Genomic DNA, 27815 nt, shown 5'->3' with positions numbered 1-27815 from the left:
ATGCCTTCGTGAAAATGATGGGGGTTATCTTGGAAATTGGATAAGATAACCCTTATCTTCCAAGTTGTTTGAATTTGGAGACAGAACACAATCTTTTTCTTTCTACTTTTTCTTACTCTCTCTCTAAAAATAAAAAATTATAAAAAAAATATAATAAATCATAGAAATACGAAGATAGATCAGAGTTTATGTTTTTCCTTAAAATGTTAAATAATCAAGAGAGTGAAAGGAAGGAGAAAAATTTATATTGAAACTTTTTTTATCCTCTCGTTCTAAAATACAACCAGGAACAGGGACGAACGCCCAGCCAAAATTCACAAGAGGTGGTCCAATTAGATGATGCTAGATTAACATCATCATGACAACAGTACGAATATAAAGGTCCAAACTTGATTTGATTCAAAATATTTAGATCTAAAATTATCTTAATATTCAAATTCAGATCTGACTCAATAAAAAAAAATAATAATTCGAGATCGATTCGATTTAAAGATTACTTGTGCTCGAATTCAAACCTTGATCATAATTTAAAAAATATATAATCAAAATAATATAAAAATAATATTTTATTTAAAAATATAAAATAATATATTATAAATAAAATATAATATTCAATATATATACATATATATGATTAAATATATAAATTTTTGAATCAAATATTTTATTATTCAAGCTTCAAAAATTGTTCAAACTATTTAAGCTCACTAACAAACGAATCAAGTTGGGCTTGGATCCAAATCGAACTCAAACAGCTCATGGGACAAATATTAGTAATTCATGATTTATTTTATATTATTAAATTTTATGTAATGTAAATTAAAGATTTTCATGTTACGGGACAAGCTTCCCCACCCGTCATTATTATCACTTTTCTCGGAGTAGTAGAATATAAGAACTTAAAAATATATATGTATTACTTGAGTTACTGATGACTGATTGAAAAACTCCAAAAATGATTGATAAGAATCGAAAATAAGAATAATGGAAAAGCTTCACCGCACTACCCTACTTTGCACTCATGGTGCCACAATATAATGGGTGGTGGGCTGATATTGGGGACCCACGGTCCGCCTCATTCATCAATGCCAATACCTAATGAATGGGGCCATAGAAATCAAGATTATGACCGGCCGCATATACAGCCATTATGGGCCTTTTTGTCCCTTTCATGAAAAATTATTAGTCGAATTACACCCATCATATTATTTTTGGACCAATTCAATCATATTCAATATATCAATAAAAAAATTAAATCATCAACAAAAAACATAAAAAATAAAATCAATCACAATTTTCATCCTCCATTCTCTCTCTTCTCACCTCCAATCCCTCTCATTGTGATGTCACCGGTGATCTCCCAATTATCCCCTAAGATCAAGTCATTTCGATGGTCTGCACGTCTACCACATCAATCAGTCCTTTCTCTTCCTCTGCTCCAATGGTGGTGAAGGTGTCGCCCCTTCCTCCCTCCCCTTTCTCTCTCTCCCTCCCCTTTCTATTTGATCTCTTCCTCCCTCCCTCTCTTTCGTCTTCCCTTTGATGGTATGACATAAGCTATTATCACAGTTAGCAACACCATTGCCGCTATGATGCATTACAACCTCTCCACATTCTTAGCCTCCTGATGGTCTGACCTGTATTCCGTGTCCGCTATGCCGACCAATCCTTCCTCTTCCTTGGCTCCGACAGTGATAGATGTGTCCCCCCTTCTCTCTCCCCCCTCCCTTCTCTCTCTCCCCCTCTCATATGATCTTTTCCTCCCTCCTCCTCTCCTCCTACCTTGATGACCATGACCTAAGTAGCTGCCATAGCCAGTGACACCACCTCCATAATAATACGCCACAATCCCTCCACGTCCTCCAGCTCCTAGCGGCCCGATCTCTATTCTACATCCATCGTGTTGACCGATCCTTTCTCTTTCTTAACTCCAACGATGGCAAGTCTGTCATCCCTTTTCTCTCTCTCTCACTCCTCTCCCATTTGATCTTTTCCTCTGTCCCTCTTACTCTCTTCTCCTCCTCCCCCAATGGCTGTAACTTGAGCTCCTACCACGGTCGATGACACCACTGCCACCATGATGCACCCCTCCACATCCTCGGCCTTTTGGTTGTTGATCTCTACTCCAATGTACTAACCAATCTTTTCTCTTCCTCAGCTCTGACAATGGCGGAGGTATGACCCTTCTCTCTCTCCCCTTCCCTTCTCTCTCTCTCTCTTCATCCTCTCATGCAACTTTTTTCTTCCTTCCTTTATCTCTCTCTCTTCTTTTCTCTTCTCCTGATAGTCATGGCCTAAGCTATTGCCATAGCCAATGACACCACCACCTCCATGATGCTTACCCCTCTACATTTTCAGCCTTCCGACAGTCCAACCTCTGCTAGTCCAATCAAAAAGGTGATGATTAATCCTTGAGAGAGAAGAGGGAGGGTGATAATAAGATATCCTCCTGCCAAGAAAACACCTAATAATGTAGGGATCACTAATGATGAAGTTAAAGATGGAAGAGGCCACAGAAGCCATTATCCCTAAATTTCATGGATGAGAAAAATCATCTTTTCAATTGAATCAGTTATCTATGCATGCCCATGATCTCATTGAGCTCTCTTGTGTAAGACCACCTTCAATGGAAAAATATCGAAGAACAGGAGATTTTATCGCTGGATAGCACATCCAAACAGGGCTATGGAGTGCTGCTTACTTCATCTACCGACTTGGATCATTTTTTTTGGTACATGCGGACGGTCACACCACTATAGTGTGAGAATAGCCCAGGAAGTCATAATACAAAAATTCCTCCAGGGCCGGTGGGAAATTGTCATCCTATCACCAAACCAATCTTCAGAGTGCTCAGCAACAAATAATACGATCCAATCTGCCGCACTATTCATCTTTCGATAGATATGCCACACCACCACTGTGGCTGAGAGGCGAAGTGTAATCCAAATGACACATGATACAGCTATTTGGGTGCTCCAAGCATTGGTGCCAAACACAAACACAGATATATATATATATATATATATATAGACACACACACCTCTTAGAAAAGAATGTTGCTTGTTTCTCTTGACCTCGATAAAAAAGCCATCAAAAGACAAATGCCATTGGCTGATTTGGAAGACCAATTCATGATATTTGTTGCGCCTTTCATGGCTACCAATCCTTCCATGGCTATGAAGTAATAGAATTAGTTCGGATCCAAGGACAAAAGAAGCTTTAACCCATAACATAGTCCAAGACCGGATAGAAGCCAGAATACTTCGCGATCAACAGGAACAAGCTTTCCAATGGAATTTATGTCATCACAAACGGATTTATAATCATGAAGATATGTAGAGGGGCCAGACGTGCCCAACTTCATGGTCTGAAGGTGTTGAATAAGTTCAAATCTATGCATTTGGGAGCCGCCTTGTGCAAACTTGTCCTTCAAGGTTGTCCACACCTTGATGGCAATCTTGGCTTATTACTTCCCATCCAATACCATGCGGCTATTGAAGCATGGTTGTTTCTCTACTCCCCTGTGAAGGGAATCATGTTTATAGAGAGATCAATAGTGTAATTGGTTGGATGGCAATATATGTGGCTAATTATATAGAAATGACTTTTTGAGTTTGCTCTTTTATTTTCTTGGGAAGACATTTCTTCGATCCTAAAAATTAGACACAAACAATAATATATTGCACACATGTGACACAAGTAATCCTACATATTTAATTGAATAAAAGAAGTGACAAATAGAACATTGAATATTATATTGCAAACATAATACATAAAACAATAGGAAAATAGATAATGAACTTACAATAAGAATAGAAAATAATTATTCAAATACAAATAAAAATTTTATTAAATATGGTAGCCTATGCATTTCGACTATTCAGCCATTGCTCAAACATATCATTTGCCAAATTCTCCTTAAAAGCAGTCCAAGCATCGCTTGTCTTAACATAGGTTATTCTATTACGAACATCTTCCTCTTGTGAGCTAGTCACATCCTTAACAATCTCAAAGTCCATTGGATCAATAGGCATTTCTTCTCTGATAAAGTTGTGAAGAAGATAATAAGCATTTATGATTCTGCATTAGGTTTTTATAGAGTAAAGAGACTTGGACCTTAGAATTGCCCATCTTCCTTTTAACAACCCAAAGCATCTCTCAATAACATTCCTAGCCCGAGAGTGCTTCACATTAAAAAAACTCATGAGCATCTGTAGGTTGTTGACCTTGTCTCCACTTTTTCAAATGGTATCTTTGTCCTGTATAAGGAGCCAAAAAGCCTTCAGCATTGTTGTATCCAACATCACATAGATAGTAGTAACCTGTATATAATAAATTATAGTAATTACTTTCAAAATAAATAGTGAATCAATTTGTATGAGAATCTGGGTATTCTATGTTTCTTTTTCTTAACTAACCTTAGGGCACCTTTAAGCCATTTCTTCTTGAAATGACATCTCGAAGCACTCGAGAATCAGTAGCTGATCCCTCCCACCCAAACAACACATAAATGAATTGCATGTCTCGAGTGCAAACATCTAGGACATTAGTAGCAATCTCACCCTTGTGGCTTCGATATCTAGGCTTGTAATCCTCCTTTACATTGACCTTTATGTATGTCCCATCAAGTGCTCCAAGACAATTCTATATTTATAAAATTATTTATTTAGTTTAATAGTATAATTTGATTGATACAACAAAAAATAATGAAGAAGGGTATCTCGAACCACTTCCACCTCTCATCTATACAGTTCTATGTCACATGTTCAGGTTTCCGTAACAACATGGAATGGAGACGCAGCACAAAGTTGAGAATAGTATGAAATTATCTACTTATTATCTCACTAGAACGAGTGACTTATCTTTTAATTATCCTATTATTTATATCATGTGAAATTATATGTAAGAATATTACAATCATTTCCTCTGCATCCATGTTCTTAGAGGATTTGAGTTTCCCTTGTATCTTCAATAAATGACATAACTTGCGAAAGGCTCTCCTATCCATCCGCATATTCTCAATAGAGGCTAAATCACTATCAAACACAATTTTACCCAAATTCATAGACCTTATATACTGCCCACCAAGTGATTCTCATTCCCATCCTAATCTCAAATTAGATTGGTTCCTACGTATAAGAATAGTAATCAATTGCAAGATGAGGCATATATACTCCATCATTGTAATTTGAAAACTTAAGACGCCAAGTAATTGCAAATGCTTTGATCTTGGAAATCGAGCCATTACTACAAATAATAATATGGACAATTAAATTTACACATACCAAAATAAGATTAGAGATAATTAAAATTCAAATGCCAAAAGCTAATAAACAGTATCTATCTCATGTGCTTTGTGTGCTTGTTATGTGAAGATTAATAGTATCTATGCTCTACCTAAAGAAGCGATAAATGTTCAGTCAAAAAAATTAGAATGGAGAAAAGAAGTGATAAATGTTCCCCAAAAAAAAAAAAACTCGAGACATTATAATCAACTAACAATGACCTGATACATGAGTAAAAGAAAGTTATAAATGATAGAAACAAATGCCAACTTGAATCCATAATACGAGATAAAGAGATGTCTGCAAGGTCTCATAGCCAATGACATGCGTAAATCTCTAAGCAAAACTAATTATGAGAATATAATGAGGTTCCACTTCATGCACAAGGTGGTTTTATGCACATAAAACAATATAGAGTTAGTAAATATAAACCAAATCATGAACAAGCATTGCGAGAGGAGAAAACAGCAGTATTATGGACCCTCAACGACGTGACATAATCAATATCCTATTGGAACAAACAGTGGAGCATGCCTTCATCTCTTGCATTGGAATCAAATTTATTTTCACAGGACAGTGACACTGTTGTAATCTCCCCCAGCAACCCATTTATTATGGTTAAGTTTGGAAAACAAATGAGTGGTGCTGGCACGAATAGATCCATTTTGAAGAAAACAACAAAAATCTTCTACAGAAAACTACAGCTTTCAGCTGATGAACAGAAACAAAAAGAGAATGACAGCCGAAAAAAAAAAAAAAGAGAAAAACCAAATGATAAAACATAAATTCAGAGGAGAGAGGGAGTAGAGGCCTTGATGGATCCATCATCCTTTTTTTTTTTGGCAAGAATGGAGAACAAATCAGTCATACTCATGGGATAGATTTTGGAAGCAATAGAAAATGGCCTCCTCGAAAACAAACCAAAAAAAAAAGCTCCAAAAAACTATGGCTTTCTTATCCTGAACACGAAATAGATCCCCCAATAAAAGCTAAAATGGTTAAATATACATTCCATGAGTAGAAGAGGGACAACCAGGAGACCATGACGCAGCATGTATAATTCTGAGAGATGTCAATAGCGACAGAGTTCAGAGATATCCAAACACCACATCCGACTTATTTTCTTTGATCACTCTCCTCACCATCTTGCGTTAGAGACCATAGTTATATGAATTTAATTAAATTTCTGATGGATGGAGTTCTACTCCGTGTATCTTCCGAAAAAAAAAAAAACCATTACAGGCCCTTGGAACCTAAAATTCTGCTTCTTTGCATACACCTACCCATACATGATGTATCACCGGATCTGAAAGAAAATCTTAAATACTTGTACTGCTACTTATTCTTCTTAAATAATATCTTACATTTTAATATTTTATAGATAATATATAATTGAAAAAAAAAAATGATAAGAAGGGATGGAACAAAAGGAAAGCCTCAGATTATCATGATTGGATTGGAAAAACAAAATTGCCGCTTCGAAAAAAAAAAAAAAACCATTACAGACCCTTGGAACCTAAAATTCTGCTTCTTTGCGTACACCTACCCATACATGATGTATCACCGGATCTGAAAGAAAATCTTAAATACTTGTATTGCTACTTATTCTTCTTAAATAATATCTTACATTTTAATATTTTATAGAAGAAAGAGATAATATACAATTGAAAAAAAAATGATAAGAAGGGATGGAACAAAAGAAAAGCCTCAGATTATCATGATTGGATTGGGAAAACAAAATTGCCGCTTCGAATCACGCTCCTTTGAGAGTTCGGATCGAGGATTGAGGTAGAAAAAATTTTAAAACAAAACCAAAATAGATTTTTCTTCTTTGTACGGCGAGAGAAGAAAGAACTTCTTTCTCTTCCCTAAAGATAATGCCCCAAATACTTGTGCACTTCCTTCTCTTCCGTAGAGCAATAGACACCTCAGCTACCCACCTATGTGTATAGAAAAAATATTGCAATAAAAAAAAATGATTTTCTCTTTTGAAAGCCTTTCGATCGTGAAGATATTTTGATTAACATATTTAATATAAGATCATTGGGATGGAGTGATGTTAGATATCTATCCTCAAAAATAGGTTTTCTATCATTATCTTGGACGGTGATTTGAAAAGTGAGGATGATTTGAAATCACTACATAGAATCACTATGGTGCAATCAAATATGATGATTTTATTATTTCTATGTATATCATCTTTGATTTTAAGTGGATGACCTGTACCAAACGCTCTCTATATGGCTAAGGATTGCAGAATCAGTCTTTTTTTTTTTTTTTTTTTTTTTTTTTCTGTTTAATTGTTGTAATATTTAACCAACCAATTTGCATAACCGTTGATTTTTTTCTTTTTCCGATTTTGCCCCCTCCTAAAACGTGTGGACACGAGTAGGAGAGAGAGACTGGGAAAAGAAACCATGACGAAGCCTGAACTTTGGAAAAAATCCCAAATATTTTGTTCATCTTTAATTTCTAGTAACGCTTGCTCTCATCCAAACTTTATCCTGATCCGAGCACCATCAACGCGGCCAACTTTGTCTCGTCAAAGCTAACCGCTACCAAAAAAACAAAAGCTAATCACCGCCAATTATCTAGTGCAGAAAAGTTTTTGCACATTTAAGGCCAAGACCTATTAGCCTTTGTCAATGGTGATGATATCCGAACACCGACCATAGGATATGATGCACCTATGAATGACATCCATCATGGATGGTCATCAAATAACATGTCTAGCAGGCATCGCACGATCTATACTCATGTACGGCCATGCATCTTGTGATGGACATCATTCATGAGTGCACTGCATCTTGAGGTACCATGTGTGCACCATAGGAGATTTGTGCTCACAATATCCAGCACTAAATCGAGATATTACATCTGCTGATGCCTGAGGCGTATCCCCAATCCAGCTTCGTGTTATGGATTAAGAAGGAAGCTTCGCTCATAATATCTGTCAGAGGTATTCTTCCTTGCTGTGAATCTTGAAAGATCAGTTGTCTTTTATTTTGTGATAAAATTAGATATATTAAACCAATCTAGTAAAGATAATATGTGTGAATTAGAAAATAAACTATATAAAACATCTCAAAAATTTTCGATGCAGTAGTTCAAAAGGTAATTTCTATATAATTAGCCACATTTTTATATATTTTAAAAATAATACTTTATTATTATTATATTTTATTAATTATTTTTTATCATTGCTAGGGGTGCAAATGAGTCTGGTTGGATCAGATCATGAATGACCCCGATCTAATCCAGTTTCTTGATCGATCTAAATATTGGATCTAAATCTAGTCCAACAGAAGATCGAGTCAGATTGGATTAGGTCCATAATCAAATTTTTTGATCCAACGAATTATTTGGGTCAAATTAGATCCATGTATAATCCAACCCCGATCCATGAAATATGGGTCCGATTCGGATCCGGATCCAGGCCAATTCAGATCTGAGTTCTAAATAACAAGATCAATAAGTAAAAGATCTATAAACAAATTTTATTTGGACTATAAATTTTGATCTTGATATATGAGATTATTAAAACCCCCATATCCTCCGCTCTTCACCTAAGAATCTAAAAAGTCTAATCACATTTTTCTCACCATCGCCCCTGACTTCATTAATCTAAATTCAAAATATTTTAATAAAATTTTAAAAAATAAAAATTTAAAAATTAATAAAATATCTTTTGAAGAACAACAGATATTAAAGTAGGAACGATCAAAATTAATATTTATATAATATAAGAACAAAAAAAGATAAGAGATGGATTCGAATCTGATCGGATCAGATTATTTATTTCAAAACTCAAATCAATCCAAAAATCTCTACGGATCGGATCAAAAATTCAATAAATCCAAACTCGATCCGAAAAATAAAATCCAATCCGAACCTGTAGATCTTTTAAAACGGTTCAGATCAAATTTATATAGATTGGATCGAGTTGGGTAACGAATCAATCCGATCCATTTAGATCTTTAATCATAGCATGATTTATTTGCTAGTAATAGCATTATAAAAGAAATGTTGAAGACCAAGGAGATGATGAAACATGCTTATTTGTTCATCCCATGGACCTCTACATTTATATATAAAAAACAAAAAGCACGAAATATTAAATTACCCGACGAACTGTTTTTTTGGGGGTAAGAAGAGAGTTCTTTTTTTTTTCCTAGGGGAAAGAAGAGATTTAGCGTTCTGTTCATGAATGAAATACTTCAGTTTAGAGTAAATGCAGATTTTCCAATCTTGGACTTGGAGTTAACACTTCATCTTCTAGACCCACAAAATTTCTTCAACACTTGCCACAGGTGTCAATCAGATCTTACAGCAGTGAGAAACAAACTTTTTATAGACATAATGCATCCTTCGGTGATCAGAGATTATTCGATTCTATTTTATCTCATTTTCATCATTTTGGCAACTCTATTTTTACTCAAAGCAGAAAAAGAAAACCTTATTTAACTCAAGACTGGTGCTAAATTGACAGACCCATTTATAAGATTCTCATCGAGTAGCTTTGAAATGTAACTAGTAGCTAGTACATCAAACAGAATAATCCATGCAAACATAAGTTCGTCAAAATTACGCCCTCTACATCGATCCAGGTATCAGAAGGAATCTTTTTCAGGAAACATTCAGGTACTTGAATTGATACAAACTTTCCAGCAAGATACAGAAGAGAAAAGGAAGCAGGAAAAAGAACAGATCGAAGGGCAATCCCACCAAAAATTATGATTCACCGCCTAAGTACCTAAAAAATGATCCTACTAAAACTGTTGCTGCTGCTGCTGGTTGCGATTTGCATGTAAATTCAGGCTTTAACACATCAGATATGCCTTTCTTCTCTATAAGCAAAGCTTACATAACCAAAAAGAGATGCATGTATTGATCTCAATCGGGAATTGGCTACTCGCACTTGATGGACCGGTATATGTGACGGACAAACAGCAAGGCAGCACGGAAGCCCACCATCCCGAGCATTAAGAAGAAACCATAGCAGATGCACGCCATATACCCAAAGAAGAAAGAAGTTTGCATGAAACCTGACATATCTGAGCGAGCATAGTAGTAGTACAAGCAGTATCCGTAAATAAACAAGCCAGTTGATCCTCCACAAAGGAATGCCCTGCATCAGAACAAGCAGAAACACAACATCATTATCTACAGAGCATCATGTAGAAAAGTACATATAGCAGGTATATTTCATGATATTTGAAAAAGATACGCGTTTTGATCCCAAAACAAATGAAAAAGGTGTTTTAAGATAAGTCATTTGGTAAAAGATCAGCCCTATGGTAAGCTTGTACTTGCATCCAAAATAAATGAATGTCTACTTAGTGCTCCTGCTTTAGCTTGACACCCTCCTAAATCATGTTCCTTTTTTTTGGGTGGGGTGGGGGGGTGTAATACTTCTGAATCATGTTTTTGATCAATTTTATGCTACAAAGTTGATCGTGGATATGGAACAGGTTCAGTCCATCCGTAAATAACATGCAGGACTAAATCTACTTTCTACATTCACACATACATGAGGGAGACAAATGGACAAAAAAAATTAAAAATGAAATTAACAAGGTATTTAAGACTTTTCCTGCCAGGATGTCCTTGTTGGTCTAATCACTAGGTTACGTGCTTTCTTTGAACAAACAAGCAAGCAGCTAAAAAACATGAGCCTCACGTTACACGTCTTGATAAAAGAAGATACTGATATAAAGGACCAGTTGCTAACCCAGACAACCATGTTTGTGGGCTGAATCTTGAGAAATGCAATCAAATGATTCTGGTGAAAGACGACTTGCAAATGTTTGCAGAGATGTTATTGTTCAAATTCTAACCATAAAAATGTATTATATACATATGAAACACCAGAATTAAAATGAAAACATATAGCATGCTAATGCAAAAACCCATATCAAATAGAACTTTTCTAATTAAGGTACCTTGAGAAATCACAAATCAACAATAGATGGCTGAAGCAAAAAGAATTACGATCACTTCAGATGCAACATTAAGAATCTGAACTGGGCACTGAGCATAAACCAGCAAAGCTAATGAATCTCATCAATCAACAACAAAATTTTTGAAGTAACATCTACTGTCTGTGAAGCTTAGGAAAGTCTCATAATGGGTTAAGCAAAATATCAATATAATTACACACTTTTAGTAGGAAATGTATGCCCTTTTGGGTACAAAGTTTTGGTAGACAAAACAAAATAAATGAGAAGGAATATTTGTATATAGTCAGGTGAGACCAATAATAAAAAAAATTTATAGATATTGCAACCATAAATGATATGACATCAAATAGACAAGTAAACAAATGCTCTATGCCGGCAATAACAAAGATATGGGACAAGAGTGATAGAGGATACAAGGCGACAATTAGAAGCCATTGCTAATATCTAACTGTTCCATTAACAGCAGAATGAGAGGAATAACTGGCATAAAGTCAAGCATCTGAAGCCACTGGAATACATGAATCATGAATGCCTCATTCCTTGCCTAGCTTTCGACATGAACATCCACATATTTATCTAAAGCAAGTTAATATTTAATTATCTAAAGAAGTGAAATAATTCTGTTTTTTGGGGGTGTTATATATGAAACAAAAATAAGACCAAGTGGTGGCATTTCTAAACTTAACAGAGAAAGTAAATCCTTTTGAATGTTGGACAGCAAAGAGAAGGCAATACACATGCATAGGCACACAGCCCGAGTTGTAGTTTGAGGGATTTGAAATTGCATATTCCAACTGATATGACAAATAATGGTTAAACCAGCGACACCAATTCTATTATCATATCTTAAGCCAGCACTCAGTATTCTGAACTTACATCTATTATGCTTACGTGAAATAAAATTTCAATGTTCCATGGCCAGCAATGAAAACCAAGGATTGCGGAACCGATACTGGCGGCTGTATCGGCTGGCTGGCGGTATGATTCGGTACAGTTTCGAACCATACTGAATCGTGGCGAACCGATGAAGGCAAGTGCGCCCAAACCAGGAGAAGAAAAAGAGAGAAAGAGAGAGAAATAGAGAGAGAGAGAGAGGAAGAAAGAAAAGAAGGGAGGGGAAGGGGTCGGTGGGGCCGCCAAACGGCCTCTGACTGGCCGCCGTGGCCGTCGAACGGCGCAGTCTACGCGCGTGGCTCCGCAAGCGTGAAACAGGGGCACACGATTTTTTTTCTTTAAAATCGAAAGTTAAGTAAAACTGGCAAACCATTTGCCGGCTTTACTTAATTTTCGATTTTAAAAAAGAGGGTCACGTGTGAACAGAGGCAACAGCCCCTGTTCCACGACCGCAATGCCGCCCACGTCGCTTCCACCACCCCCGGCCCCGACAAAGCCTGCGACCGCGACGTCGCCACTCCCATCTCCGATGATCTCCCCCTCTCTTTTTCGCTCATTTCAAAGCCCTATCAGGCGAACCGACAAGCCGCACGGACGCTTTCGCAGCCCTCCGATGGCCGCAACGAGCCACCAGCGACCCCCGGCACGGCGTCGACGCTTCCCCTCTCCTCCTCTCTCTCTCTCCCTCTCTTTCTTCTCCGGCACCGACATGTGCCGTTTTCCACGCCGGAACCGTCCCGATTCCTAGCCGGTCTGGTTCGGCACGCCCCGAACCATCCGATTCGGGACGGTTCCGAGAACGCTGGTGAAAACTATGTGCAACAAACACGAGTGTAACCTGCATATGATTTGAATGCTTTCTTGGGTGGTGGTCCTCAAACCTGATGGACCCAAATGAACTCTAATATTGCACCTTACCATTTGAATATAGGAACAACAAATTCATAGCAGACTAGATAATGCTGTAAATGCTGAGCATTTATTGCTCAAAAAAAGAATGAAATCAAAAGAGAATTTAAAACACCATGAAAGCATCATAGAGCAAAACATACATGTGTGATGCTTACATTCATGAAAAAGAAAACATAAGAGTGAATGTTAGAGATAAGGATGAGAAAAAGATCTATAAATTAGCCAATATAAGGGGGAGTAAATCTTGAGATATGTCAAGTTAACCAGAAGAAAATAGATTTTTGTGAAAGATGGGAACAAGTAAAGAAAGATGTAAATGTTATTTTCAGAAATTGTTTACTGAGGACCAGACTTAAGAAAATCATAAAGAGGCAGAAATAATTGAGAAATTTGGGAGGCACAAACAGCAAATGGGATCCACAAAGCTGGCACCAAAAGCTCAATGATTGTGGTTATGGTTATATAGTTTAAAAATCACTGCACTATCAAACAAGTAGCAAATGAGGATTTCTATTAAGACAAGTGATTATACTAAATGTCATCAGAAAAGTAGCATCAAGGTAGCATTGCAGTTGTGGATGTGCATTGGACAGCAAACTGGGGGATAGAAATCATACACTAGCCTACATTAAATTACATACACAAAACTTTGGCGGCAAAAACAAATTCGAATTAAAGGCAAACTCAAGTTCCAAATTTATTTTTGACTGTGTAACAAACAAACATAACCACAGTTTTACATAACTAATCAGAATGCAAGGAACATAAGCAGAAATTTTAAAAAAACATAAGATCTGTAGCAGGCATGAGATAATCTACAATCCCCACCAAAATTCACAGAGAAAAAGCCTCACGGGAAAGCAAAGACATCTGAAATAGCAAGAGGCAGGTTATAATTGGTTTTATTAATAAAGCAGGGATAAAGCATCTGGCTTACCTCCACCACCATTCATGATCTTCAGCAGCCAGTTGAAAGTAGGTCAAAGCTATGGTAATGAAAGCAGTGACAACGAGGAGAATGATGAAAACTATAAAGAGAATGCTATAGATGGTGTAAATCCTGTGGCCCCACACACTGGCAAATATATAGTAAAGCTCAATGTAGATGGCGCTGAATGGCAGAAAGCCAGCCATTGCCATCTGTGGGATAGTTCCTCGATACCATGGCAATGGTGGAATCTCTCTAGGATACTTGGTGGTACGACAAGGAGCTTGGAACTCTGTCTTGCTGTTTTTACCAGCAATTCCACCCAAAACAAGCAAAGGAGCAGTCACCAGTGTCCATATGAGAGCAATAACAACAATTGTGCCAAATGGTAATGCTGCAGTAGCACTATAAACAATGGCAACAGTATTCAGGAAGCAAAACATCAGGAAGAGAGGCCCACAGAACAGGCATCCTGTCAAAAGCAAATTCCTCACCTGCCAACAGAAAAATAATATATATATATATATATAAACATGGAGTAACTTAAATATCATGAATGCACCAATTGTATAGGTTTTGTGTTTGTGAATGGATCTGCATGCATGTAGCAATGTCTTATTTTTATACATAAGCACACGTATGAAATATTGCAAATGTCCATGAAGAAAAAGATTTGTACTAGTGCAAAAGATATAGCCGCACCCAGTTTGTCCCTTCAAGCTGAAAATAGAAAGAGGTAGCAGTGTAACCAGCAACGCCTGACGTAAGTGCATAGATGACCACCAGAGCAGTAAAAAGAGCTCCACGATTGTAAGGGTAGAATACCCCAACCAGTGCAAGAATAAAAATAAAAACCGTGCTGCAATGAAGGTCAAGAAGGTAGGTGTAAGATGAATAAAAGTGCACAGTTTACAACCTTAGTAAGGTTTCAACATCTTAAAATGCTGGTTAACCCACAAGAACTAATATTAGTACTCAAAAATATAGAAGCTAAAAAAGCAAAAGGTTTATAATGACAATTATGCTTATCGAGCAAACAAAATTTTAACTTACAGAGCAAATAACTGAGTGCCAGAACCAAGACAAGCAGCAAAAAGTGACTTGTTCTTTGGGAACCTAAAGACATCCCCATGGATATACTTCCACCCAGTCTCTTCCTGGTCATCAGCTGACTCCTCATCATGAGCATACCTTCAAAATGAAAACACAAAGAAAGCATAACTTGTCAGTCCCAAAAGTGTAAACATAGACTTTGCATACATAAAACATGATAACAGAAAGTCAATCTACCAATACGGAAAAGCCCCTGTACTAAATGTTATACTACATATGCTGTACCACTTTTTCGGGCATGCTCAAGTGTTGTTACATACTAACTTAGAATTAGTTCTTGAGAATCCAAACCCCAGTGCCTTACCCATACCCATATTTAAGCATCATGGAACAGACCAGGTAACATACTTTAGCAGCATAATGTAAACGTCAGAATAAAATTGTTCAAATATTGTTCTCTGCTTTAAAAAATCAACCGAAAATCTGTATCTGAAAGTCAAGAAATTTTTGAGACGTTAGAAATATAAGAGTTTCAGTATACCAATTTGTCTGATGATGTATGCAAGTATCTGCCTAATCCACTGCTTAAAATAAGGTCACTGGCCTAGGTTCCTGCCAATCCCTCACCACCCATATTCAAACATGTCAGATCCCATAACATCTGATCCAGGATATTGCCATATCCAGACTACCAGATCCAGATAAGCCATAAACTAGTACATGCAAATAGACATCAGGATGTCTAAATCTATTTATCTACAGTTGTTGAACTGCACAGATGACAAAAGCGGCTGCAGGAGTTCTGAGTGTGACTTGGAGGCAAATTAGGGGTCACACTTCTATTTTCGAAAAAGATCCAAGGAGATGAGAATGAAGCTGACACTATTTTTGCAAGTTGTTTCAGTCCATAATGATCCTAATGATCAAGAATAAAGATATGTGGGCAATATCAGAATTAGACAATCGGCACAAAAAAAAATATTTGGCTATACATAAAACAACTGGGGGTTGAAACTTCTAGTTTTATGAATATCATACCGACACCATGCTTAAAGAGTTGGTTTATTTTTGGGGAATTTGATGAACCAGAAGGCTCATGACCCTCATGATCTACTACTCAGCTTCTATTAATCAAACATGCCCGCACATTCAAGATCGAACACGTATTAATAATTTACTGATTCCATTGCACACTATCCTACTTGTGTGGCTTGAAAAGGTAACACAGTTATTGCACTCTAAGGAATTGTATGTTCAGTGGTAAGACTGCCACTAATTAATTGGAAAAATGATTACAGCAATTTACTATACATGGTTACAAGCTTTACATTGTAAAATATGATTTGGACTTGCCAATTATCTTTACTGATTTTCAAGCTTTAATGCATTTTATTAAATAACCTTAAGACACGATCACTACAATTTTCTTATATGCAATTAAATCTGGTGTAATAAAATATAGTTTAGCATATCTTATTTTCTCTTTTGACTTTAATGTTTACATATCATTTTATGACCATATTAGGGCTATCCTACTTTTCCCATGGGACGGGATGAGCTGCTATCTCACCCCGTCCCAACACCAAGGGAATGCTCCAAGACATGCCGATCGGGACAATGGTAGGGCAGTCATATCCCAACATTCAGGATCGTACCCCATCTCAGTGTCCTACAAAACGTCCCACTGGGACTTAAGTCCTTGTATGAAGCAAACTTGGTGTCTTTCCCAACAATATAAGACTTAATCTTGAGCAAAAAATATGAAACATGTTCTTGACCAAATTCCCTACATCAACCCCTTCTGCAAAAGCAGAGAAAAATTCAACTAAATGAGCAAGGATTTAAAAGACTTCTTACTTGACGAAATCATTCTTCAGCACTCGCATCAGAATTGTGGCAAGAAAGCCAGTCAAGAGAAGAACTGTGACACATGAATTTATTATTGAAAACCAATGTATCTCCAAGTGGTGTGGCAGCGAAGAGGACTGCGAGTACTTATCCATTCTCTTGCTGAAGGGTGTGGTTGTCTCTTTCCACTTCACAGAATATAGAAACTCTACTTCAATATCCCTATCCTCCGTGACATCCACCAGTGCATTGGGATCCGTATGGACATTAATCTCAATCACACGGTCATTGTTGTAGAGAATGTCAAAGTGGATATGCTTGTAAAGGAAGTACTTGTACTCACTTGGGTCCCTTCCTTCCTTGTCAACCTTCCCAATAAATCCCCAAATAGGGAGGTCATCATAATACATCTGAAAATAGTAATCCTTGATGACTGCATTCCTGAACTTGGCTACATCTTCTTTTGTGAGCTGTTTCTTGCAGACCACTTGGGAATCTTGATCCACACGAAAATCAAGCTTGTATGGGGCAACAACCAGGCGGTCCCCATTCAAAACCTCACCAAGATCTTCTTTTTTCTCGGTCACGTGTTCTGTTCTCAATGTTTATGTACGAATCAAGCAAAAGATATATACATAAAAGAACATATCGAAAGGGTGTCTGAGACCTTGAACCAGAAACTAACCTGGGGTGCAGAAGGGCAGATCAAAGTACCGATAGGTCTCGCTGGAAAACATAAACAAATGTTATCAGGGCAATGTAAGCAAAGATACCAAAAAATGAACAACAAATGATCCAACGATTAAGCTTTATTAATTAAAAAAAATCGCAAAAATCTTCAATATGTCATAAGACCATTCCATCATTTTTAAATCTATTAAAATTTAGAGTAGTTTGTTAGTTTGTTTTCTACTTTCAAGATTCTGGTTCTCTCCATTTCTATCAATTTGGAATTCCAATCGATATCATATTATCGCAATCGGTAGTTCCTTTATTATCAAATTTCTCACTTGAAATTAAAATGGAAACAAGAAAAAATAAAGTACAGTAATGTAGTAGCGACGAATTTAGTTTCATCAAAACTACCCAAAACATCAGATCCGACCTAGAAAAATTAAACATATAATTAGGGACCAAGATATCCACGAAAGGCCCGATCAAGAGCACTGCACCTCGAAATCAAGAATCAAGTCGCCAAAAGCTTCGCATTTTTTTCGCAGATCTGGTACAAAGAATGCTTGATTTGAAAGAATATAATCATTATACCGCAAACTTCACCGCATTTATAGATCTCTAATCTCCAATAAAGAAAAAGAACACTTCAACTTGAAAACGATAAAGATTTCAAGAAATATCACTATCTATGCTCCATAGAATCCAAAACAGCACCAAATATTGGAGAACGGGGGTATCTAAACCCTAGAAATCTCTCAAATCGGAAGGAAAAAGGAAGAGATCCGAGGCCTTTATGGCCGAAATGATCGAAGAAAAGAGGAAAAACGAGAGAAGCGTCTCACCTAGGGTTTTGGAAGGGGCCAACCTTGTTGGCGTAGAGGGGGACCGGATCCTCAGGCTTGTACCGGTGATCGGAGGCGTCCGACACGACTCCAGCGATTCCCAAAAACAGCAGCAGAGCCGCCACCGCCGCCGGAGACATGGCCTTCTTTCCCATCTCTCTCTCTCTCTCTCCACTCGACGTGAAGAGACGCACCTCTTCTCTGCACTATAGTAACGTAAGCCCGTCGGTGAGAAGAACAACTCCAAACGTGTGTAGATCATCCGTTTGATAAATAAACTCCGCACCATAAATTCAATACTTAATATAGGGAGTGCTTTATCTAAATAATTTTAAAAAAAATTATTTATAAAAATAATTAAATTTTTAATTTATTTATCAATATGATGTAAAATCTAAAAAATATTATTCAAAATTATGTTTTACGGCGTCCACATCATCATCTCTTTTCCATCTTTTTTTCACATGGACGGTAAAAAAAAATTAAAATTATTATTATTTTAAATAATATTTTTAAAAATATCATTTAAAATAACAAATATAATTATTAATTTTTTTAAAAAAATAAAAATTATAATTTTAAATTATAAAAAAATAAAAATTTTAATTTTGATTAAAATAAAAAACATCATTTCAAATTAGTATTTTCATTTCAAATTATCTTTTTAAAAAAATATCGACAAAAAATTGATGTAAAAAAATTAAAAATATCATAAAAAAATTAAAAAAAATAAAAATTATAATTTTAAATTTAAAAAAAATTTAATTTTAATTTTAATTTAAATAAAAATCACCATTTCAAATTATAATCTTTTTTTTTAATTAATTTCTTTAAAAAAAATATCATAAAAAAATGAGAAAAAAATAAAAATTATAATCTTAAATTTAAAAAATAAAAATTTTAATTTTAATTCAAATAAAAAACATCATTTCAAATTACTTTCCCCATTTCAAATTAATTTTTTTAAAAAAATATCTTAAAACATTAAAAAATAAAAAATATCATAAAAAAAGAAAAAAATGAGAAAAAAATAAAAATTATAATTTTGATTTTAAGAAATTAAAAATTTTAATTTTAATTCAAATAAAAAATATCATTTCAAATGACTAAATTAATTTAAAATTAATTTTTTTTAAAAATATTTCAAACAAAAGAAAAAAAATCTAAAAAATGCCAAAAAGGACAAAAATGGGAGAAAATTATAATTTTAAATTATAAAAAAAAAATTAAAATTTGAATTTGAATTTCAAAAAAATAAAAAAATAATAAAAAATACCATAAAAAAGTGAATAAAAAGAGAAAAAATAGGAAAAAAATAATTATTATAATTATAATTTTTTTAAAATAATAACTTTAATTCAAATAAAAATTATCATTTCAAATTACTATCTCTATTTTAAATTATTTTTTTATTAAAAAATCATATAAAAATAATTTAAAAAAATTAAAAATATCATAAAAAAATTAAAAAAATAAAAAATTGAAATAAAAACGTCAAAGAGAATGGCGTTTTTGAAAACGCTATTCTTTTTAGCATTTTTGTAGCTTAAGACATAAAAATAAAAAAACTTCCTCTTCTCTCTCTTCTCTGGCGTCTCCTTCTTCTCCGTGTCTTCCTTCTCCTCTCCGATGGCACGACAGCGAGCTCCCGATGGTGGTGAACTCCCTCTTCTCTCTTTACTCTTCCTCTCTCTCCCTCTTCTCTCCCTCTTCCTCTCTCTCTCCCTCTTTTTTCTTGGCCCGTCGGCAACAGACGACCGACGGCGGGCCCGCGCACCCCCATGTGGTTGGTCCGTCGGTGGGCCGACGGTGGCCGCCTCGCCCCTCCCCTTCCCTTAGTCGGCCGCCCTCTCTCTTTCCTCTTCCTCTCTCTCTCTCCCTCTTCCTTCCCTTTTCCTCTCTCTCTCCCTCTTTTTCCTTGGCCCGCCGACGACAGCCGGCCGACGGCAATCTCGTGCGCCCCCCATTTCGTTGGTCGGTCGGTGGGCCGACGGCGGCCGCCCCACCCTGCCCCTCCCCTTCCCTTGGCCGACCGCCCCGCCCCATCCCCACCCACGGCGGCCCTTCCCCAGCGACGGCCCCGACGACGGGCACCCGACGGTGCGCCCCTGGTGACCCCCGACGGTCGCCCCGCGATGGCCCCCGGACAACGGGCCCCGCGACGGGCCTCGATGGCGGCCCCACGGTGGGCCCCCGACGACAATCCTGCGGCGCCCTTCTATTTCGATCTTTTTATTTTTTTATTTTTATCTCATTATTTTTTATTTTTTATTTTTATCTCATTAGATTCAGATTTATTTTAAAATTCGATTCGATCCTAATTTAAAATTTTTAAAATATATTATATTTTATGAAAATGTAGACCTCTCAGTTGATCAATATAGGATATTCTACGATATCCATATAAAATATATATTTAATTATATATTTTTATACGGATACCATAATATATATACATTGTTCAATTAATTATCCAATTTGGATAGTTTGGGAATTGCATTTAATTCTATACGTAATTATATTATTCGAACGATATGCAGAGGGTTCGAGAGAAATTTCGGACAGTATTTTTCTTTAGTTCTCCTCACATATTTTCAGTCGTATGGGGAGAACTAAGAAAAAATACTGTCGAAATTTCTTTCAGTCCCTGTTGCGTATCATTTGATTAATGTAATTAACCTATAAAATTAATATAATTTTCGAATGGGATAGGATCTATCTGTACCTATTTATTGATGATATGATGCATTTATCATGTAAGTCTTTTAAAATGATAAAATAATTAGTAATACTATTTTTTTTATTTTAATTTTATCATAGATTTCTCTGAGAAAATGACCAGTACTCGAGTTCGTGTACTATTGTATTATGATGGCATGATACAGAATGACAAAACTGGTGTGCAGTACAATCACCTTGCAAATCAGATGATTAGAGTATCTTCATCATTATCACGTCAAGAATTATTGGACCATTTATACAGCAGTATTCCTGTGGATAAAGAAAAATATGAAATAAAATTGAAATTGAATCTCCTAATCTGTCGGGACAGTTAATGCAGAGCAAGTATATCTCAGTTCCAATTGATGACGATGAATATGTCGAAAAAATGCTGACTTTTTCTTTAAAATATTCAGAATATTGATTTTTAGAATTATATATTGAAAAGAAAGATGTACCGAGCTTTGAATACTATAATCGGCTTTTAACTCAAGCGGACAATATTGTTGGGCCTTCCTCACCTTTCATAACTCCTATGATGCAAATCGATAGTGTTGAAGTCATATTTGCAGAATAATATTCTACTACTGTCATCCCTACTTGTCCAATTTTTCAAAGTCCTATGATGACTTCTCCTATGTCTTCTGCTATGGTGACTTCTCCTTTGCTAGAAGTAGTGGTAAGTGCGGGAGATGACACTCATATAGGAAACGATGACTGGGTAGTTGGTGGAATAAATTTTGATAATCTAGGCTTTGAGTCAGATGAAAGCGGAGATGAAGACTATTGGATGGATAAGGACAGTAGCAGTAATGATGATGATGGTGAAGATGAGAATGATGATGAAGATGTTCAGCCTAATATTAATGTGGGAGAACCTTAACCTCATTTGAATGAACCCCCATAATTTTTTAATGATATAAATTTAGATGATAATGGTTGTGTTAGTGCTGATCGAAGATTGAACTTTGACTATCAGTTTTGGGACTCTTCGATGACTGAATTTTCTAAAGGTCTCATGTTTGAGAGTAAAGATTATGTAAGAAGAGCTATTAATCTTTATCACATTATGAAGCATCGGACATACAACGTAGTTCAGTCGCATTCGAAATTATGGTCCATACGATGCGCATCATTAGATAATGTTCAAAATTGTAAATGGAGGCTTCGTGCTGCGTTGTTGAAAAAATATGGATATTTTCAAATCATAAAATATGAGGGTCCTCACACTTGTTTGTTTACGGGATTAAATCGAGATCACAAACATGTCAGTGGAAGGATGATTGGCACACTAGTCTGACATATCCTTGAGAAAGATCCCGGTGTTAAAGTTGAAGCTATTGTGGGAACCGTTAATGATCAATTTCAATATACAGTGTCATACAGGAAAGCATGGTGTGAAAAGTAGAAGACATTGGTTGATATTTATGGAGAATGAGAGCCGTCTTATGCTAAATTATCCTATTATATGGCTGCACTTCAACATGCAAATCCCGGTACAGTTATTTCATGAAAGTTTTTTCAAGCTACGAATTTCAATGTCCGAGTTTTAAATTATATTTTTTGGACTTTCAAACCATCCATCCAGAATTTTACGTACTGCCGTCCTATAATCAGCATTGATGGCACGCACTTGTATGGAAAGTTTAAAGGTAAGATATTAATTGCAACAAGAATTGATGCAGAGAATGGGATATTTTTATTAGCATATACAATTATAGATGAGGAGACGATTGTAAGTTGGAGTTAATTTCTTTTCCAGCTCAGAACACATATCATCAAAGATAGAAATGGAATATGCTTAAATTCTGACAGGTATCCAGGTATATTAAATGGCATCGCAGATGAGTCTATTGGATGGAGTCCACCGCGTGCCTATCACCGATATTGCTTAAGACATATCTGCAGTAATTTTAATACTCATTTTAAAAATATGCAGCTGAAAAGAGCAGTATAGCAAGCAGGAAGCACTCATCAAGTTCGCAAGTTCAACTTTATCATGGATAGGATCAGAATAGTGAACGAAGAGGCTTGGAGCTGGTTGTCTGAGTTAGAAAAGGAGAAGTGGATGTTGGCATATGATGATGGCCTGCGCTATGGTGTTTTAACTACAAATTTATCGAAAGTTTTTAACAGTATTTTACGAGGAGCTAGAAATGTATCAATTACAGCTTGTGTTCAAATGATATTTTATCATCTTGTAAAATACTTCAATATGATGCATGCCCAAGCCTTGAGATATGTAGAGGAGAATCCAAATAATCTTTTTACTTCTCATATTACAATTAAGATTACTGAAGATCAAGTTAAAGTTAACCAGCACCGAGTAACAGCATTCAATCTTCAAAGAGGCATATATGAAGTGCTTACGAGGAGAGTAAACGAAAGGTTATGAGGTGGAGAAAATTTTCATACTGTTACTTTAGCTGAAAAAAATATTCTTGTGAAAAGTGGAGCATGTACAAATATCCATGTTCACACGTTTTAGCTGTGTGCCAAGAAATTACTGTATATTTTAGTGGGTTTGTGGATGATGCATATACAATTACAGCATATATGAATGCTTGAAGCGGCGACTTTAATCCATTACCACATGAAGATTATTGGATGCATACACGTATGTTCAAATATATTCCTGATCATCATCGTTTGAGACCCAAGCAGAAAGAAAGATCAAAGTCAACAAGACTAAAAATGAGATGGATGATAGGCAAATAAGAAGTAAGAACCACTGTGGCATTTATAAGGAACAGGGTCATGACCGCCGTCGCTGTCCTAGGATACTTCAACACACTTCAACTTCAAGCAGTGAAAGAAATTAAAGGCTCCGAAGACGTATTTTCATCATTATTTTATGTATTTCTGTGAGATTGTATTTGAATATACGTGTTTAATATCCAGAGATGAACTGAATTGTGTGTTTAAGTTGTATTGTGTGACAATATTGTGTTTAAAATATATTTTTCATAAAATGAATGACTATCATATTTTTTATTTTTTAATATACTTGTGATAGTATCATTATTTTAGATTTATTAGCGTATTATGGCTTACGATCCATGGCATCCCGGTCCTCGAGACAGCAGTATTCTTACATTGCAGGAGCACAATCGATCACAGACTATTTTAGATGATGGTGTAAGCATTCCAATCCTACTCTTACTATCTAAATTTTTTTTTTATTTATCATATACGTTATCTAATTATTATATCTTATTGCAGGAGCCCAGACACCTTCGTCTAAGACGATCCGATGCTAACTTCTGGAGGACAGAGGACATCCCATATAGAGTGCTGGATTATTTACGATATCTTGGATTCTATGGAGTATATTGGATTGATCGTATACAGATGGCGCCTAGAGACACACACATTTCATCTTCCATTTGGTGAGGCGACCATCACGTTATAGGATGTCAGTATCTTTACTGGACTACCAGTTGATGGTGATCCAATTATTGGAGTTGATCCCACGCTTACTATTTCGGAGTGGCAGGCTTTGTGCTTGTGATTGCTAGGGTTTGAGCCCGACATCCAGTTTTTCGATCATTCACGACTCAGGATTGAGTGTTTGGATGATCGTTATCGATATTTTCATATTGAGGATGATGCACCAGAGGAGATGGTGCAGTAGTATGTTAGGGGTCAGGTGCTGCGGTTGTTAGATGGTGTCCTATTACCCGATACTTCATCGAATAAGATAAAGTTGATATTTTTGTCATTATTAGAGGATTTAGACTTCGCTCGTAGACTCAGTTGGGGCAGTACAGTACTAACTTGCCTGTATAGAGCTATGTATTGGGATTCTTATGTTGATCCGAGCAAGATTGATAGTTATCTTATATTATTACAGGTATGTAAATTAAAAATTTTTATTTTTAATATTTAATTATAGTTCACATTGGGTATATCATGTATGATTTTTTTGAAATTTGTAGATTTGGATATGGGAGCATATACCGACTATCAGTCCATTACGACGACAGTTGCTCGAGATGCCATCAGAGCAGCATGATTCTGATGTTCCATTCAGACTAGACGGACTATTGGGATATAGGTATAAAAATATTACTTTTTTTACTTGAAACTTACTATTTTAAATCTGATAAAATTTATTTAACATGAGTAGATTGTGAAACAGATAGAACGTTGCATTCAACGTTCATCACGTATCGACAAGAGTGACACGGGTTTATAGGTGCCAGTTGGATACATTAGTTGATACACATAGATGGATAAATTTAATTTTTTTATAAATATTATTTTACAGTATTCATAATGTAACGACCCAGAAAAAAAAAAAAAAACAGAGGAATCGGGAGGAAGAAGACTCCCGTTGAGAGTCTTCTTCCCACCGTGAAAAGGAGTGGGGAATCCGAGTAAAAACCGGATTCCTCCTCTATAAAATCTCCTTTCCCCTTCCTTTAGGTTTTTATCACGGGATTTTGAGAGATTGAGGGATTTTTTTCAAAAGGATCCGCGGGTTCTTAGATGGAAAAGAAAAAGATTGCCGGAGTTCTTTTCGGCTGCCGGAGCTCGAGGTAAGCCCCTCCCCTTCTTCCTCTCCCTCTTCCCTTTCTCCTCTGGCCCAAAGCCTCGCCGCCGGCCACCGTCTTCGCCGGAAAATCCATGAACAAAAAAAATTTCCTGTTTTCCGATCTCTTTTTGATGCTCGCCGGCCAAACCTAGTCGCCGGCCAGCTCGCATGGCCGCCGACCGTTGTTGGATCTCCGGCCAGGCCGCCACCCCGTCGGAGCCCGAGCCACCGGGGGGGGACCTCACGGTCCTCCCCTGTTTCAGCCAAGGGAGGCCGTGGGAAAAGAAAAGAAGAAGAACAAGAAAAGAAAAGAAAAAGGAAAAAGAAAAAAAAAAAGAAAAGAAAAAAAAAAAGGAAAAAGAGAAAGAGAAAAATAAAAATAAAAATAAAATAAAATAAAATAAAAAGAAGAAGAAGGAGAGAATTTTTCTCTCTCTCCTTTTTCTCTCTTTTTTTTCTCTCTCCTCTCTCTATCTTCTCTCTCTATATTTTCTCTCTCTAGACTTTTCTCTCTCTTTACGGATTTTATCTCTCTAGAATCTTTCTACTCTCTCTCTCTCTGATTGCATCATGAACCCTAAGATAAAAATTGAGATGAAAATAAGATGACCTGAGATTGCTCCAAAATTCGTGGGGTAGATCTGATCCTAGTCCGATTCTATTCAAAATTTGTAACACTTGATTCATATTGAGTTACCGTGATAGGACCTCTGATGATCTCGATCATGAGTGCCTCATCGGAAGGATACGAAGGTTTCTCTCTCCACTTTCTCTCTCTACTTTCTCTCTCTAAGATTTTCTCTCTCTTCATGGATTTTCTCTCTCTAAAAGTCTTATGGATCAGTGGAGGATCTAGATAATTAGATAAATCCTAATTTTGATTAATCCTAAGAGAGGTCCTCGATCTGTGTTATTAGGATCGATTATCGGTAATTTTCTCTATATATGATTTTTATATTTGATCAGGGTCATGAAGAGATACGATTATCTGCATAAGATATCGAGTGGAATATCTTATTAGAAAAATTTATAAATCAAAGAAGAACATTGATTTCTGTGTTTGGATCAGTCACCGGTAAAGGTAAGAATCCCTGTACATGATCACTATTATATATATGCTACTTTACTGTTGGTCTTGCATCGTTGGTTTTGTATCGTCAGATTTGAGATTGATGAAATTATTATATCTGAGATATTGTTATTTGATTTTGAGCATGAGTATGTTATGTTAATATATATGTATCAGAGATTGATGGCATGATTATATGGATATGACATATCTGAATTGATCATAATGCAAGACAGAATTGATTGATGAAATCAACACATAATGATTAAATGAAAAGAAAGAGATATATGTTATGGACTAGCCTTGTCATGTGGAACAGCCGGCCAGGAGCTCATGCCTGGGACAGCCCGCCAGGAGCTTATGCCTGGGACAGCCTCTCACGGGCTTTGGTACGTGGGACAGCCGGCCAGGAGCTCATCCTGGGACAGTCTTGAAAGACTTTTTAAATGGATTCGATCCGGATGATGACTGAGGTATAGACTTGGATAGTCCAGAGCCAGAAAGAAAATGTTAAAAATCATGTGATTATGAAAAGAGAAATGAAAGATAAGGCATGAAACAATTGTTGAACAAAAGTGTTTTACCTGTTAACATATGATAATGCATCTATTTTGACAAGACAGAAAATTTATGAATGTTTGCATTATTCTGGACATTGAACATGAGATTTTATATTTTATTGCTATTCTTTATTTTCAGACTATATTACTATATCAGTGTGATATGGAAATTCTTACTGGGCTGTAAAGCTCATACCCCTTCATCTTTCTTTTCTTTTCAGAGATACAGGATGTTCATGATTGGCTATGGCTTAGATTTATGGGTGAGCAGATGGATAGATAAAGTGTTATAGTACCTGATCAAAGAACTGAAGAAATTTAATTTGTACCTATACAAGATTTTATGAATTATTGTTGAAATTAATTGTTATAGATGTTAAGGTTGTAATGATTTATTTTGGCCTTGCATATTCTTTAGGGCTTGCTCTAAGGAGTGTGCGGCCATCACGTACCCGACCCGGGTGTTGGGTTCGGGGCATGACAAAATGGTATCAGAGCATAGGTTATGATCATTAGGGATTATGATATAAG

At 36.1% G+C, this 27815-nt stretch overlaps 1 protein-coding gene across 1 annotated transcript; it reads right to left on the bottom strand.

Annotated features, from left to right (window-relative positions):
• Positions 1-9859: 9859 nt before the first annotated feature.
• Positions 9860-18658, bottom strand: LOC105056366 (transmembrane 9 superfamily member 3). The gene is made up of 7 exons (XM_010938536.4): positions 18398-18658; positions 17566-17606; positions 16890-17472; positions 15033-15170; positions 14682-14838; positions 13989-14473; positions 9860-10413 (listed from the first exon to the last, which is right to left on the bottom strand). Exons 1-7 carry the CDS (start codon positions 18550-18552, stop codon positions 10194-10196), a joined length of 1779 nt encoding a protein of 592 aa, XP_010936838.1. The 5' UTR covers positions 18553-18658; the 3' UTR covers positions 9860-10193.
• Between the last annotated feature and the right edge of the window lie 9157 nt (positions 18659-27815).

This window comes from Elaeis guineensis, chromosome 13, assembly GCF_000442705.2.
Source record: "Elaeis guineensis isolate ETL-2024a chromosome 13, EG11, whole genome shotgun sequence".
NCBI classification, from domain to species: Eukaryota; Viridiplantae; Streptophyta; class Magnoliopsida; order Arecales; family Arecaceae; genus Elaeis; species Elaeis guineensis.
The sequence above is the reverse complement of the archived record's forward strand: the minus strand, read 5'-3'. Positions and strand labels throughout refer to the sequence as shown.